Below are 16,660 nucleotides of genomic sequence, written 5' to 3'. Positions count from 1 at the left end.
TATATATATATATATATATATATATATATATATATATATATATATATTTATTTATTTATTTTGGGTCAAATGTGATGCGAGAAAAGTTTGCATGGAGCAGGAAACATGAGCTATGATTTTACCACAAGTACATTTTGGTTACATAAACAACATCCCGCTGGAAACCAGCATCAGTTCAACATCTTACTTCAATGTTTTTGTCTTATTCCCAGTTAGAACTCATACAGTAGTTCCTAATAAGGCACTGAAAGAAGATGAGGAGAAGATGCTGACTATTAGCCTGCTATTTTTCTGTTCTAGCTACATATCCAACTGCCGCTATTACTGTGGTCAATAAACATATTATATCGAACTATTGTAGCTTATATGATCATGTTACTCCTTAAAGCCGATAAGAAAAACTGTTATTCTGTCTTCACTTCACCGCAGAACTCATATGAGAGAAACTATTTTGTTACAGTAAGTAGCTAAATGTACTGTATCTACCTATTGTGACTCTAACATAGGTAACCGCCACTCATTTGTGTGTTTGGTTAAAGGGAATTTCATCCAGACGTATTAGGTGGGGTCAAGAGGTCACTTTTGGGTATCATCTTGCAGGGTTAGAGGTCACTCTCTCCATAGAGGGCAGTGGAGAAGGCGGTGTAGTCTAGTGCCCCTGCGGATCCCCCTGGGCCACTGTAGCGGGGCATCCTCAAGATGCAATACTCTGCCTGGTCAGGGGGGAGCTCTCTCCTCAGCTCCTCAACCAGGATGTAGGGCTGTGGAGTCGGGAGAAAAACAGAGAGAACACTGGCTCATGTAGGTAAATCCGCTTGAGCAAATATTAATAATCTGACAGAATAATATGCGTGTTGACCATTGTACTGAATCTGCCCCATCTGTGTGATTGACATGTTCCACTCAATTGTCACACTCCTGTTCACTTTCTCTCACACACACACACCTTATCGGCTGCCAGGATCCTGAAGGATGCCACAACCTGCTCGGCGGTGTCCGTGTCAGCGGTTTCTCTGGTCATAAAATCGATAAATGATTGAAAAGAGACCATGCCAGTGGCACTGGGGTCAACCAGCATCATGATACGGGCAAATTCCACTTCACCCTGACAGACAGAGAGAGAGAGAGAGATATTAGTGCGAGATCAGAGACGAGCACTGATATCTTCGTTCGTTATTACACATAGAATCAATACCTCTTGGTATTAGTATGCATTATTTGCACACTGTAATTCTGCGTGAGAACATTGAGACCCCTACCAAATCATAACCCATGGAGATCAGACAGGCCCTAAAGTCATCAGTGTCCATCGCCCCGTGTTTCTTCTGTAGTCGGAGGTCAAGGGTCATAGGGTGGAGGTTGGGAGTAGGTCACCTCACAGGGAGGGGATGGGATAGAGAGGAGGGAGGGAGACCAAGAGAAGGTGGATGGTAGAGCAGTGGAGATCCGGTAGGGGAGAAGACCAAAGCTAACATCAGAAACATGGACACATACACACAACCACAGACGAAAGCTGCTACCGCCAACATAGCCATAATGTAGTGTATTATTTAGAGCCCACTATTGAAAAATAGATAGAACTGGGAAATATGTGAGGTAGCAGCAGATTTGGTCTGTTCTAGAAGGATGGAAGAAGCCTAAGTCTTCAATGAGAGTCAGTCAGGAATCATGAAAGGTTAGAGGTCAGTAGGGGTGAGTACCTGATGTTCATTGCCCACATGACCAAGGCTGATCAGACAGGTCTTGATCTCCTCCCAGTTTTCCTGTGTTCTCCTGGGACCAGGTGTTAGAGTTCATTCAGAGGTGTCACACACACACACACACAAACACACACATGCAAGTGTCCACTGTCCATAATATGCAGCATTACAACAATGTAGAACCAATATAAAAAATACAAATTGTATACATCTATACATTATACAGAAAAATTGGAATGGTATTATTTTTTAATCGTCTAAACAACCAAGGCCACAGAGCAGTGACCATTCTATTACAGTATCAACAACAACATATTACCCCAGTTTCCTTATGCAGCTTCTGAATAAGATAGGCATGACAGTAAAAAAAAAACAATTGTCAGTGGTATTATGCTACTTAACATGCCATTCAGGTTAAGTGTTATTATATGAGACTGAGAACCGGGAGTCCAGGGTGTGGATAGAGTACTATACCCGGTCAAAATGGTTGAAGGAGGAGCGGAACTCGTGCATCTGTTCCTGGCTGATGCCCTTGGCGTCGCGGGTCAGGATCTGGGTCTCGATCTCGTTGATGGTGCGGGCGATGGTGGTGAGGAGGAGCTCCCAGCCCACACGGATGTGCTTTTACCATGACGATTAAACACACCGACAGATATAGACACAGACAGACAGATTAATCAGCTGTCAACAATGTATTCCAACAATGCACTTTGGGATCTCGATGACATCCATCATCATTATCCCCATGACCACATCTAATCTATATAGACCGCATGTAGAGACCGTCTCTCTGTGCTCTCTGTACTGCTCTGCAGTACCTCCATGGTGTAGTTGGTATGCTTGTTGTCAAACACCAGGGACTCCTGGATGTGCTGGTGGTCTCCCTCCAGCTTGTCGATGTTGGGCTTGTAGGTAACGATGATGTGCTCAAACTGCTTCAGCTGGGTCATCTGGTCCTCCAATGTACCGCCCACCTCCAGGGAGCAGTGCCCAATCTCCTGTCAGAACCAAACAAATTAGCAAACCAGGTTTTTGTTCCGGATCCAAGGGTACCCTTAGACACTAAACGGATGGCTGACTCTCTGACCTCCATCCTTGTCTGTATCCAGGGTCCTATGAGGTTAGCCTGGGTAGCAAACAGCCGTCTCAACCTTTCATTAGTATGCTGTCGGGCTAGCTCCTCCTGGAGGGAGCCTTCTCTCTGGGGAACAAGCTTCTTCACCTGGTCAGCAACATGGCAACAACGCATACATCAATCTGACAGAAATTGGCTGTGTATGTGCATGTGTGAATGCATATGTGTGCATGTGTGTCTCAAGTTTATGTATGTACATTTTCAAGGTTGTACCTTGTCCCACTTGGCGAGGAGCTCCTCTGTGGTGATGGTACTGTAGAGGTTGAGGAGGTTGGCCTTGATGCCGTAGCTCTGGGAGATCTTCTGCACCTCGTTGTGGATCCCCAGGATGGCCTGTCTCTCTCCGTCTGCCTCTGGGAGGGTGGCCTTGAACTGCTCATGGGCAGATATCAGGCTCTGCAGGGGAGAAGGAGAGGAGAGGTTGAAGTGTACGTAGCAAGTACTTTGGGCACTGAACCAAAATTACATGGCTGCAACATTTGTAACAACGGTAGGATGATTAAATTGTAACAGCGAGTATTACGTACCTGGACCTCATCGATCGTGTGTACAATAAACATATCCTGCAGATCCTCCATAGCCCCTTCCATCCAGTTGTTGAAAGGTGCTGATCTCTTGGCAAACTCCAGGAACAACTGATCAATGGTTTCCAGCAGCTTCTCTGTCCTCTGGAAAACAGGAGCGAGAAAGAACTTTGCCATTCATCTCATTGACAATTCATTAATATTGCTTCACCTGTTTGGGATGCTAATCCCAGGATGCATCACATTGACGTGACCCAATTGACCCCTGAGTTTGGCAAGATGGTCTGCATGGATTAGACCACTCCCTTTGGGCAGGGGCAGGTGGCAGACAGCAGCCCATGTCAGTCACCCTAATCCCAGGCCTGGATAAAGGTCTTGACACATTTGCAGGTCATGAGCGTACAGTATGGATCAGAGGGGCTCAGAGGAAGGGGACTGTGGGCATCCTGCCAGCCGGATAATGTACAGACAGCCATATCTACATGATTGTGCCTTTAGTTCATCCCCTTATCTCGGTCAGAAGACTTAGTGGGCAACCAATAATCAGCTGTGTCTTCATTCCCAAGACCCAATCCCAAACTATCGCATTAGAAAATACATGAGATGTAACTTTATCATGGATTAAGCTGACCTGTGAACACTCCACCCCAACCCAAGGTTACGTCATTCACTGCTTTACCTCCTCAGTTCTCAACTGGATTGATGGAACTGGTTCTCTTTTCACACTACTGAGATGTACTGTGCCGGCTTGCTTTTCACTGGGTTTAGCGCAGTTTAGCTGAGAACATAGCATGTCATGTCCTTAACCTCAACCCCCGAAACTCACCTCCAAAGCCTCTCTCCTCTTCTGGGTCAATGTACCAAGTTGATCCCACAGATCACAGATGCTCTGACACCTCTTGTTGACAGAAGCCACACCATGATAGTCCAGCTCACTGCACAACACCACAGGAAACATACAGGTCAATCTAGGGCTGGGAAGTGTACTGTGTTTTACTAACACAATACTGGTATTGATGCATGGACCAGTTTGGATTTTTACTGTACCTTCTCTAACAGTTTTTTTATTTTTTATTTGTTACATTAAATAATTTAGCAATGACTCTGAAAAAATATGTCAATCATACATTTTTATTGCCAGTAAGAAACTGTTAACAGCTGACAACTCCTAGCTAACTTGCTAGCAGACCAAGTCAACAACTTAGAGAGAACAAGCTTGCCAATTAGAGACCCCCGGAAATCATCCGACTGCAATATACTCCAATGAAATAAAAACTGCAAGTGAATCCATTGAAAAAACATGGTCACAGAGGAGAATAAGTATTCTTATGAAGGAAAAGTGACTTATTGACAAAATAGAGGCACACAAAGACAAAACAAATGTGGTACAGTGTGGAAATTAGTTCAGGAAATGTAGAAATGTACAAAATTGATGAAAATGAACAGAATGGAGAAAGCCCAATAAAATAACTTAAAATGTATTTGTTGCCACACCTAATCACAGATAAAGTGCATCATACCATATTTATGTATTTTGAAAGTTCTATATCTTAAAAACTTAAACATTTGGGGACTATATCAACAATGGACTGGTTTTTGGGTGGAATTTTCCTTTAAGTAGAATGCAGATTGTATTCCTTGTCAAAGCCATGATTTTAGGAATAGGATTTGTTAGGGATGATGGTTAGGAGTGAGGGTTAGAGGAAAAGTCCGCACTTGAGCTCCTGTGCGATGGCAGCGATCTGCTCCACCCTGTCCTGGTGAGCAGCCAGGTCACTCTCAAATGCCTCATGTTTCCTTAGCAATGCCCGCACCTCCGTCAGGGTGGCAGTCTCATAGTCCTTCTGAGATAGAATTAGCTCTTTACCTTGGTCACAGGTAGCGAGATAGAGAGATTATTGTTAATTTCACTTTGGATATTATCTACTTCACTTGCTTTGGCAATGTTAACATGTTTCCCATGCCAATAAAGCCCTTTGAATTGAATTGAGAGAGAAAGAGAAAGAGACAGAGACAGAGACAGAGACAGAGAAAGCGAGAGCAATGGTCATGAATCTCCCGTTAGTCAAAACAAATGCTGAAGATTCACTCTGACATTTTCCCATTGAAAAATCTCAAAGGATTAGGAGCTAATCACTTACATTCAAAGGTCAAACTCTACCAAAGACATAAGTAAACACTGCACAGACAGACAATAATAGCCCAGACTGACCACTAGCCCAGGTCTCATGGGTGGTGGCTTTCTGGCAAAACTTTTCAGCCAAGTGGTCCAGTCTCTCCAGCCTGCGGATCTCAGTCAGAATCCACTCCTCATAACCTTTCTCAGCCCCCTCCAGCCCCTGCCATGCACTGGCTATGTCCTACAGCAACATGGAGACACAAAGACACGCTCATCACGCTCAGTTGATATGCTATTAAAATAGCTTTTTAACTTTATCAACATTCTGGTAAGAGTGCCTTGGTCTTTACCTTGGTCTTTTGGATTACCTATATCCATAGCTATCTATAGCTACTGTACTTTGACTGGTGGCTTGTGTTTCATCAGTTTTACATGATTCATCATTGAATGTTGGGTGTTAACACTTACAGATACCATCTTTCCTTCAGAAGGCATAAAAGCAGGCCGGTTGCTTATGCGCAGCTTGGTCTGCAAGGTATTGAAGCTGATCTCCAGCTGACACTTCTCCTGCACCTTGGGGGGCTTGTGCATGCGGCGGTAGTCCCTGAAATCCTCCAGCTTCCTCTGCATCTCAACCATGGTCTTCTCTGCTGCCCTATTCTCTAGCCATGGGGTGGTCCGGCGGATCCACTCCAGTAGCTACGGAATACAGACGGTAATGATGGAGTGGAGCTATGGGGTTTGTGTGTTGTTATTCCTCTCAAATCAATTCAGTTGAATTGGACTTTGAATTTGATTTGAATACTTGGGCATTTCCAAGTGGGGTAGAAGTATGTCCCCAAGAGAGTTCACCAATATGAAAGGATATATCCAAAAGTATGCTTTACCTCGCTGGCCAGCCTCTCGTATTCCTCCATAAGTTTCTCATTCTCCTGGTTCACATCCAGCACTTTACAGATCCTGTTGGCTGCTGTCTCAGCCTACCAAGGGGAGGGAGGATGGAGAAATGAGGTCAGGGAGGAAAGAGAGGTGAGGTGAGGGTGTTGTCGCATATCTAATGCAATTCCTCATACAATTACCCCCCACCCCACCAACATGCACACCATCTAAGTCATACATTTAAAGCAATCTGTGTGTGTCGTTTCAAAAACACGCATGTCAATGTCAAACTCACAATTGACCAACTTAGCATGATGTCAAACAACTTTCAGGCTAGTGAAGAGAACAGACCAGGATATGTGTTTTTGGTAGTGACGGGGAAATAAGACCTTAGAAAATTTGAATGATTGGATTATCATGTGCTTATTTTAAGTGGAATCATTGACACATGGTAAACATCATCAAATGATTTGGGGATATTGTACATAAAACATATTGCATTCACAAACTCGATTCAAATTGTTCATGGTGCAAGCTGTATACCTGCTCAGCTCCAGCAAAAGCATGATAGAAGCAGGAAACATAGGTCATGATAGCTCTCTCATCAGGCTTAGGAGTGTTGATGATGTCTACAGTGTGGACGGAGGGACAGAAGAGGGTGACGGACAACAAGTAGAGAATGAGGAAGACACTCAAGGTGGGAGACAGGAAACACAAGAGCACCGACAGAGGAAAAGGACCACAGATCGAGACTCCACCCCTGAACGTCTTAGCCCAGGGCTATCCTGGAAGGAAAGTGGGTTGGTCTATGGCCAAGGGGTCTAAACAAGGACCTAAAGCTTGACAAATGTGCCCTCACCTTCTGTACCATTGCAAATGTGGGATACAAACTGGACATATAGGTCATAACAGTCCTGTTGTCTGGCCTTGCTGCACTTATCAAATCTGTGGGATACCATGCACATAGGACTTTATCGTTACAATGTTCATACAAGTACAGACAATCCTCCTGGCAATCTCCTGCAGACAATCCTGCAACAAAGCCCATAGTCTGACTCCCACCATTACAGTACCAAATAAGATGGTTTATGTTTTCATATTGAGCAAAACAAGATGCCTATAGCTAATGCCGAATTCAAACGTTGTTTCCTTAGAAGACATTACCTTCTGCGTCCAGCATCTTAGGAATATCCAGGTGCTTCTCTGCTATTTCAAAGGCCAGGTTCAGGTTCCCCATAGGATCATCCTAGAAAATAATCAGTATTATAGAAACATACGTTCCAATTATATTGTTACTTAGCAGTTAGCATATAGCTGTCTTTCAACGCCACCTTAACACCATTACACTTTTTAAAACTAAGATACAGTCATGTTTTCATTTACATTTAACATGAAAAAAACATGCACATGTACAGTATTTGAAACCAGATTACAAACTGTCCTGCACCCAGTGATGTATTAACCAAGCAGGTGACAGACAGTCAGTAAGTGTCTCCTCACTAATGGGGTAGGGTGAGTCAGTTTGTTTAGTGGGAGGAGAGGGCTCATGCTGCTACTATTGTCCTAAGTCTGATCCACTGATGCTGGCTGAGGGGGGAAAGCCTGTTACAGGACAGTGGCAGCTGCAGGGATACAGGGGGGGATACAGTAAGCTAACACTCATGGCTTACTGAGCCCACTCACCTGGAGCCAGACATGACAGCTGACAGGGCCTGTCTGGGTCCAATGCATGCATGGGAGTGTTTGGGGGGGGCAGAGGTGGGTGTGTGTGTATGTGTGTGTGTGTCCACATGCATATGTATGAGAGAGAGGGGGGACACCTCTACTAAAACTGGCTCTTTTCTGTATTAAACAACATTCTGAATGGTTTGGGTTGCCCAGATCTATCCATTTTTATGTGTATTCCCAAACAACAGTGGATATAGTGATTGCCCTATAAAGAGCTGCCTCATTTAGAGGTATCTGTCCACCACAGCTGAGGTAAACCCTGGGCTCTATTGGGATATGGCTCATATTTCTTCATCTATTCACAGTCAGGGCTAAGTCAGTTCCGCCTCCCGGGAAAACCATAATGGACTATGTTACTTTTTTTTAGATTAACAAGGATGGATATGTACTGTTAATGTAATTCGGCATTATAAAGGCCACAGGTTACACGGTGTAAGGACACAAATCTGTATATTTCACACTGTAGTAGTCTACTCTTTAAAGTTACAATCATCACATATTCTTCAAAAAATACATTATTTTTCTTTTTTTTACCCCTTTTTCTCCCCAATTTCATGGTATCCAATTGTTTTAGTAGCTACTATCTTGTCTCATTGCTACAACTCCCGTACGGGCTCGGGAGAGACGAAGGTTGAAAGTCATGCGCCCTCCGATACACAATCCAACCAAGACGCACTGCTTCTTAATTAACACAGCGCACATCCAACCCGGAAGCCAGCTGCACCAATGTGTCAGAGGAAACACCGTTCACCTGGCAACCTTGGTTAGCACGCACGGCCCGCCACAGGAGTTGGTGGTGATGGTACTGATCTGTACATTTGCTGAGCAGAAAAGGTACACATTTAAAATGTATTGAAGAAAGGTAGATATTTGTACCCACCATTAGATAGAATGATGAATCGAATCCACCTGTGCCATCTTATTGACAGGATTTATGCATTGTAATGGTGGGCCTCGTTAAATAAGAGGCGTGGTTTAATGAGGGTGTGGCTTTCAGTAAGTTATTTTTGGCCACCCGTGAGTGGAAGTTTTGTACCAGTTTAAGTGGTCTATGGTTATTCTAATTCAACTTTGAGCAGATCTGCTGCCAGTTCTATAAAAGCTTGCATAAGAGCAAATTAAGCACACTAATAAATGAAATAAATAAATATATGTAATTCCCCAGTGTGTACTAGGCTTGGGCGGTATACTGTGTATACCATATACCAAGGTATTTGGAAATAGCCGAGATGAGGAGGGGATTATTTAAGATACTCGATTATTTAAGATACTGTCCTAGCTTCCGGGGGAAGCTGGTTCCACCATTGGGGTGCCAGGACAGAGAAGAGCTTGTACTGGGCTTAGCGGGAGCTACTCTCCTGTAGGGGTAGGAGGGCCAAGAGTCCAGAGTTGCAAAACGCAGTGCTCGGGGTTGGGTGTAGGGTTTGAGCATAGTCTGAAGGTAGGTTGCTGATCCGTAGGCAAGCATCATGGTCTTGTAGTGGATGCGAGCTTCGACTGGAAGCCAGTGGAGTGTACGTAGGAGAAGGGTGACATGTGAGAACTTAGGAAGATTGAAAACCAGGCGGGCTGCAGCATTCTGGATAAGTTGCAGGGGTTTGATGGCACAAGCCGGCAGCCCAGCCAACAGCGAGTTGCAGTACTCCAGACGGGAGATGACAAGTGCCTGGATTAGGACCGGCACTACTTCCTGTGTGCAGTAGGGTCGTACTCTCAGGATGTTTTAGAGTATGATCCTGCAGGATGTTTATCCTAGTTATTTATCCCCCCCTGGACAAACATTGAATATTGAAGTAAGACCGTGAGATCTTGTTAGTGTGTGTGTGTGTGTGTATGTGTTTATGCATATGTTTATGCATATGTACAAGTGTGTGTGAGTGAATGTGTGAGCGAGTGCATGTGTGCTAAGAGTCAGTGCAAGGTGTGGAGGTGGTCGGTCCCGGTTCAGGAGTTCAGCAGTCTGATGGCTTGTTGGTAAAAGCTGTCTCTGAGCCTGGTTTGAGATCCGATGCTCTGATACCATTTGCCAGACGTTAAAGGAGAGAACCGTCTGTGGCTGGGATGTGTGGGGTCCTTGATGATGTTACGAGCCTTGGACTAAATGTACTGTATGGGTGGGAGCCTGGCCCCAGTGATGGACTAGACCATCTTCACCACCCGCTGAAGGGCTTTGCAGTCAAAAGCGGAGCAGTTTCCGTACCAGGCCGTGAGGTAGCCAGTCAGGATGATCTCAATGGTGCAATGGTAGAAATTGGAGAGTGTCCGGAGGGACATGCCACATTTCTTCAAACACCTGAGGAAGTAGAGGCACTGTTGCACCTTCTTCACCAGAGTGGTGTTGTTGAGGGACCATGTCAGGATCTCAGTGATGTGGACGCAGAGGAACTTCACCTGTAACATTATTTTACATTATGAAGATTACCATAGTTTCTCAGAACAGTCGAGCCAGTCACGTGTTTGTTTGTAAATAGCACAAAGGGAGAATGTGGAAAATGGTGAGTCCAGCTGTGTATTTGGTTTGACTTGCTAGTTAGCTAAGTGGCCGAATTAACAAAGAGACAGGACATCATAGAGTGCTTTGGATTAGTTATCTGTACAGCTGCGACTGCTATCTTGATTTCCTTGCGTTTGTTATTCTCTCTGTTCTCGGTCCCTTAGTCTGCTCCTCCGCCCTCTCCTCCAAGCAGAGCAGGCAGGCCCATTGCCCTAGCGACGCCAGACTCCACACAGACACAGTATGCACACATGCTACTTCAGAGCCTTACTACTACACACTGCACACACAATTCTACATAAAACAAAGTCTACTTTTATGAGATTTCAAACACTGCTGTACCTACACATATGATACCTTCAGATTTTGATAGTTGATTAGATCTGGCCTGTGTTTGTGTATCAGGGCACAAAAGGCTAAACCTTCCTTCCAGCTTTATACAATAGTGGGTCATTCAGGTGAGCATGTCAGTAAGACAGTGAATGCAGAAATCAGTAAGGAATAGATTGGGTGAGTTAAATCAGGGGTTCATTTCATTTTTTGGGGGAAAGGGATCCATGGAATAAGTTAAGATAATAAGATATTGGTATCCACAGTACCACACCAATTATCTATTTTTTTAACTCAATACTATCACCCCCGCAAATTTTTGGGGGACATAAATGTACTGTAATTGAATCTTTAAAAATGCACAGTTTTCTCTCTGCCTCATGGCAAAATGTGTAGAATTGAAGGATATTTGCTTTAAAGCTACAACAACAAAAATTATCTCTGCCTTAGACAAAATGTGTAGAATTGCAGGAAATTAGCTTGAAAACTGCAAAATTTTCTCTCCAATGCCAAGAGGCAGGACTTTTAAATGTTATTTCCTGGGCCTGAGAATTGGTTTGTCCAGCCATGTAGTGTAAAAGTCCTTGTTGGCCATTTTAAACACACTCGAGTTGTGTTCTGATCATGAGGGAGTCCCTGATGAATTTGCTAACACAAAAGGTGTCCCTGGCCCCAAAAAGTTTGTGAACCCCTGAGTTACACATAATGAAACACTCTCTTATTTCTGCTTCTCAAAAGTCAACCCACCCACATCATAACTTTCTATTAATCCACGCTGTGGGAAAGACTGGAGTTAATATTATGGACATAGGGAACCCTTCTCTGTTAGTATGTGGGAGGCACCAGACACCATCATGGTTAGTGATTGGGACACACGAGAGACCTTGTTGAGCTTAGCATAGTCGATAAGGTCAGGTCTGTGTCTGTGAATCAGGGCGCAGAAGGCCAGTCCGTCCTTCCAGCTTCACCAGGAGGCAGCAGAGAGAACCAGGTCAGAGGTCAGATTGGCATGATAACTGAGTAAAGGTCCCCAACACTGGTCCTAGAGAACTGTAGTGTGTGCAGGCTTTGCATCTCTTATTACTTAGTACTAACACATTAGTATAGAAAATAATAAAATAGAAAAATACATATTAGGCAACTTCAAGGAGTCTTAAAATTCAAAATCGAAATAACAAAATGATCCTTGGTATGGCCTTCTTAAAACAATTCCATATAGCTAAGTAGAACACCATCAGCCCGGGGTAGACAGTGCTTGGACTCTAAAGGGTTAGGAAAAGACTAAAGAGTGTTCTCACCTAATGTGGAAGTTCTGGACATTGACATTTCTGTAGGGGGCAGTCTTTCTCTGACACCACAAGAGAAGGCCTTCCTTTGCAGAGGTTTCTGAAAAGAGAGAGAAATATATGTTCAACAGCAATATTCCCCAGTGAGATCTCTATTTCATTAAACCAGGAAGGTAGCTGCAGTATAAAAACACTGGGAATCCATATGCAGGACATAACTTATTATACAATAATAACAAAGGAAGGTTTTTTTCCTCAAGTACGCTATTTTGTTAGAATTGTCCTATATTACCTTCTACAGAGATGTCCTGGATGGCAAAGCGGAGGATGATGGTCCATATCATTCCCAGAGTCATCTTAATGTTACCATCCACAATTTCTGAAGAGAAAAAAATCCAACTACCATCAGATTCATCACATAATTGTAAAAGTTCGTGCAAAATGGACTGTCAAGTTTTAAAACATTGTGGAACACTCTACCTTTGATGAATAAGACCTGCTTCAGTGAATTAGATAATTGATTATTCAAATGAATCAAAAGATACTGAGCTGCCAACAGGTAAAGTACAGGCCAAATGAAATATCACCTTCAGCTCCAATAGAGACGAGTTTCACTCCCTTGCTGGTGATGAAGTCTAGGGCTTTGTTGACATTGGCAATCTTGTGAAAACGCATCTTCCCTCTGTCGGGCTTAGGTAACCTCTCACCTGAGGGAAGGAGCAAACAGCATTAAACTCTCTGTGAGTACCAATCAATGTATTCAACTATCAACTATTTAGTCAACAAACAGTACCTGAAATTATTTCCAAGAGAAGCATGAGTTTGAGGCCATTCCTGAAGTCGTCCTCAATGTTCTCAATCTGTGTTTCTGCTTTCCGCAGGTGGGAATTACACCAAGCTGTGAAGGTCTACAAATTAAATGATATTTTGGTGAGTAAAATACAAATAGGACAATGTAAATTTCACATAACTTAGGATGGGTTTGAGCATTGATGGTAGAGAGACTTTCTGTGAGCTAATCAGAGAACCTTGAGTGAGTTTTCCATCAAGGGTCTTATTCATCAAAGGTAGAATGTTCCACAATGTTTTAAAACTTTACAGTCCATTTTACATAATTTTCCAATTTACCCTTCCCAGTTGAAAGTGTTTGCCATCTATACTTTATGAAGGTAGCTACTGTAAGTGTATCGCTTGGTTGTAACATACTATAAGATAACAGCTTAGCATGACTTAGACCGAGGCCATCAATTGTGCTGACTGTGGTCCCTATGGCAAGTGCCACATATTGAGATGAACCTATTTGTCGAGGGTCAGCAAACCCCTGGGTTTCAAATTTCACCTTCCCTCCAACCAACCTACTGCCTATAAAGGATAAAGGATAAAATCATTTGTTCTCCGATAATGCTCATGCTTTCTACTGTATCCTTATGCATGACTTTAACATTACAACGCTCTCCTGCTATGTTTATATTAAGTCACTCGATCTCACAATAGCAAACAGAGCCCAGAGGCAATCAACACTGTATAGATAAAAGCTTTGAGAAGATCCCAGCTCACATTCCTGATGATCAGTGGTGGAAAAAGCACTCAACTGTCATACTTGAGTAAAAGTAAAGATGCCTTAATAGAAAATGATTAAAGTAAAAGTGAATGTCACTGAGTAAAATACTACTTCAGTAAAAGTCTAAAAGTATTTGGTTTTAAATATACTTAGGTATCAAAAGTAAATGTAATTGCTAAAATGTACTTAAGTATCAAAAGTAAAAGTATAAATCATTTCAAATTCCTTATATTAAGCAAACCAGACGACACCATTTTCTTGTTGTTTTTTCATTTACGAATTGCCAAGGTCAAACTCAGTATTAAAGTACAGACGAAGCATTTGTGTTTCGTGAGTCCGCCAGATCAGATGCAGTAGGGATGAGCAGGGACGTTCTCTTGATAAATGTGTGAATTGGACCATTTTCCTGTCAAAATGTAAAGAGTACTTTTGGGTAGTAGAGAAAATGTATGGAGTAAAAAGTACATTATTTTATTTCAGAATGTAGTGAAGTAGAAGTTGGCAAAAATATAAATAGTAGAGTAAAGTACACATCCCCCAAAAACGACTTAAGTAGTACTTAAAAGTATTTTACTTTACACCACTGCTGATGATATGAGGTGTTAAATGTAGCCTGCTCTCTGGTGGCTCTAGTGATAAGAGACAGGAAGAAAACATTTGAACTGAATTTCAAAATGATAGGAAAATGTCACATGCATACAGTGCATTCTTCTCTTATGTGTTTCTCTTTGAAAAGAAAAAAGCCACACTTTTACTAAAATGAATACAAATATATGCTAATCAAAAAGGATAAGTGGAACTATTGCCATATTGCTTTGACTATCTATCCAGTCTTTCCAGATACTGTATGTGAATACCGAAAGGGCAAAGGCTAAAACGGGCTATGGGCCTTAATTGAAATACTCAAATGTGTCAATTCTTGCACGTGTTACAAACTGAGAGCGATCTACAGTTTATTGAATGGGATACATTGAACATCCCTTCTCAAAATGCCTTATTGGATCAGCCTCAATTAGACTCCTTACATCCAATCAGGAATGTGATCTGTCAATCTGCTTCCAGCAGTACTGTGCATAAACACAGAGAATGTTTGTATGCTTCAGAGACATGTATTTTCAAGCCATTCCAGTCCACACAGCATGACTGGGGGAGTGATCCTCTGGCCCTTAAGAACCTTAAGTTCTTATAGTACATAGCCTGGTCCCCCAGAGGGCTGTGGGTTAACGCCACCTGCCTGGAAAGGTTGCCCGGTGGAATGCCTGTCTAATTTAGGAATATTAGAGGCTTTGGAACAAAGGGCGCAGCATGACAAAACAGACCAAAGTGTATGTGACATTGGACTGCTGCCCCCTCGTTAAACATGGCTAGTCCTCCAGACCTAACCCCGCCAACCTCATTCCTCCCTCCAACAGCCCTAACGCTCAGAGATCAATGTATTCATGAACCATGTCCAATAGGGACCAACCTTGTTATTGAAGGAGGTGTTCAAACCTATGAACTGGTTGAAGGCTGTTTATTCATTATTTTCACTCTTGGTTCCAAGAATCATGCCTAATTTGCCTCCGTTCACCAAACCCGGCTGAATCAGTTGGCACCTGGTACACCTAGCCTGTGCTAGAACATGGTAGCCTAATTGTCAAGTTAGTGTACAAAGGTAAGGACAGTTCAGTGTGCCAGCAGGTCTCATTCAAGGGCAGCCCTGTTCTCCCTGGTGGCTCTTACTGGGTAATAGGATTAAAGTGGAGGGAAAGCTAATACAGAGCCTTAATTAAGATGCCAAATAAGTTACTGAGATCTGCAAACAAATCTCACGTGGTCAACACTGCTATCCAACTATACCATGCTTATACCATGCAGAAGGCACCCAGTAGGCCTATAGGTCTTAATTAGCATGTACCTAAAATACCCACAAAAAAAATATTTGCTTTGCCTTGTTAAATGAAGATAGTTGAGACACTGTTCAACCTCTTCCATGACAAAGTGTGAGCATTTCTGAAGGAAGACATACTGTAACCTCCTTCTGTATTAAACTAGTTGACAGATAGGCTACTGAGTTGGGGTCCTATATTCAGATGCTTGGTACAGTATTTTGTGGTTTCTATAAACAAATTAATTCCACACCAAGGACACTTGATTAACCCACTATAATGCCTTTTGGTCTCGAGGTTAAAATTAGATATAGCATCCATTCTAATCCCAAGCACGTCATCGTGTGTTAAGAAGCATCTGTTGACACTTCACATTCCTCGCGTATCAGTGGAATGGCAGCAGTTCGAGAGCCGCTCATTGAGCTATTGTTAGCTGGTACCCAATGCATCTGTCCGTCAATATTCCCGTCAACTGGAGCCAAGACAGACCCCTGGCTCCATCTGAACCCAATACCAGGAACCAGAGAAGATTTGAAGTCTGAGCTCAACGTGAATAACTTAACATTTAATTATCAAACCATTTGGAAATGCAAACAAATGTTAATTTGCTGTCATGTAAACTCCCAAACCGGTGCGTAAAGTACTGCAGTGCATAAAGTTAATTTGTTGAATTGGTTATGTGCATGTCGTCATCTTCTCTCGATTTACCTTTCTTTGCTGTTTTTCCCAGGCAGGGTCCAGCAACATGTCCCTGTCCCACTCATCCTCCTGTATCATGTAGTCCTCCTCATCTCCGAATCCGTTATCATAATGCACCGTTGTCTCTATTTGGGTCATCATTGCGTCCTAAGTATTTCTATTTCCCCAAATTCACTGCGTTTTTGTCTTCCAATATCCTCATGTGTTTTGACTCTGATAATTGAATTCTTGACTTGAGATGGGTAACTTCCACTCTCCCTCTCTAGCTCACTCCCTCTCTCTCACTCACGCTTGCCTGTGTTCTGTCTGGCCGCAGTTGCCACAGCCAGACAAGTGC

General features: G+C 43.0%; 1 protein-coding gene across 2 annotated transcripts; it reads right to left on the bottom strand.

The window, feature by feature from the left end:
- Positions 1-479: 479 nt before the first annotated feature.
- LOC110502521 (alpha-actinin-2) lies at positions 480-16,660 on the bottom strand. 2 transcript variants are annotated; one of them, XM_036960072.1, is made up of 22 exons: positions 16,333-16,660; positions 12,989-13,103; positions 12,783-12,902; positions 12,488-12,574; positions 12,208-12,295; positions 11,793-11,871; positions 7,522-7,603; positions 6,901-6,986; positions 6,366-6,458; positions 5,947-6,177; positions 5,572-5,719; positions 5,076-5,226; positions 4,186-4,294; positions 3,363-3,503; positions 3,049-3,231; positions 2,788-2,922; positions 2,519-2,698; positions 2,175-2,321; positions 1,701-1,763; positions 1,260-1,325; positions 947-1,105; positions 480-761 (listed from the first exon to the last, which is right to left on the bottom strand). In XM_036960072.1, the coding sequence occupies exons 1-22, from the start codon at positions 16,462-16,464 to the stop codon at positions 603-605; spliced, it is 2,754 nt and encodes a 917-aa protein (XP_036815967.1). In that variant the 5' UTR covers positions 16,465-16,660; the 3' UTR covers positions 480-602. The 2 variants fall into 2 exon arrangements, with proteins under 2 accessions (XP_036815967.1, XP_021436271.1); XM_021580596.2 differs by lacking the exon at positions 1,701-1,763 and having other exon boundaries at positions 16,333-16,659.

Source organism: Oncorhynchus mykiss, chromosome 23 (genome assembly GCF_013265735.2).
Source record: "Oncorhynchus mykiss isolate Arlee chromosome 23, USDA_OmykA_1.1, whole genome shotgun sequence".
Taxonomy (NCBI): Eukaryota; Metazoa; Chordata; class Actinopteri; order Salmoniformes; family Salmonidae; genus Oncorhynchus; species Oncorhynchus mykiss.
Note: the sequence above shows the minus strand (reverse complement) of the source record. Positions and strands in the feature narration are given on the sequence as shown.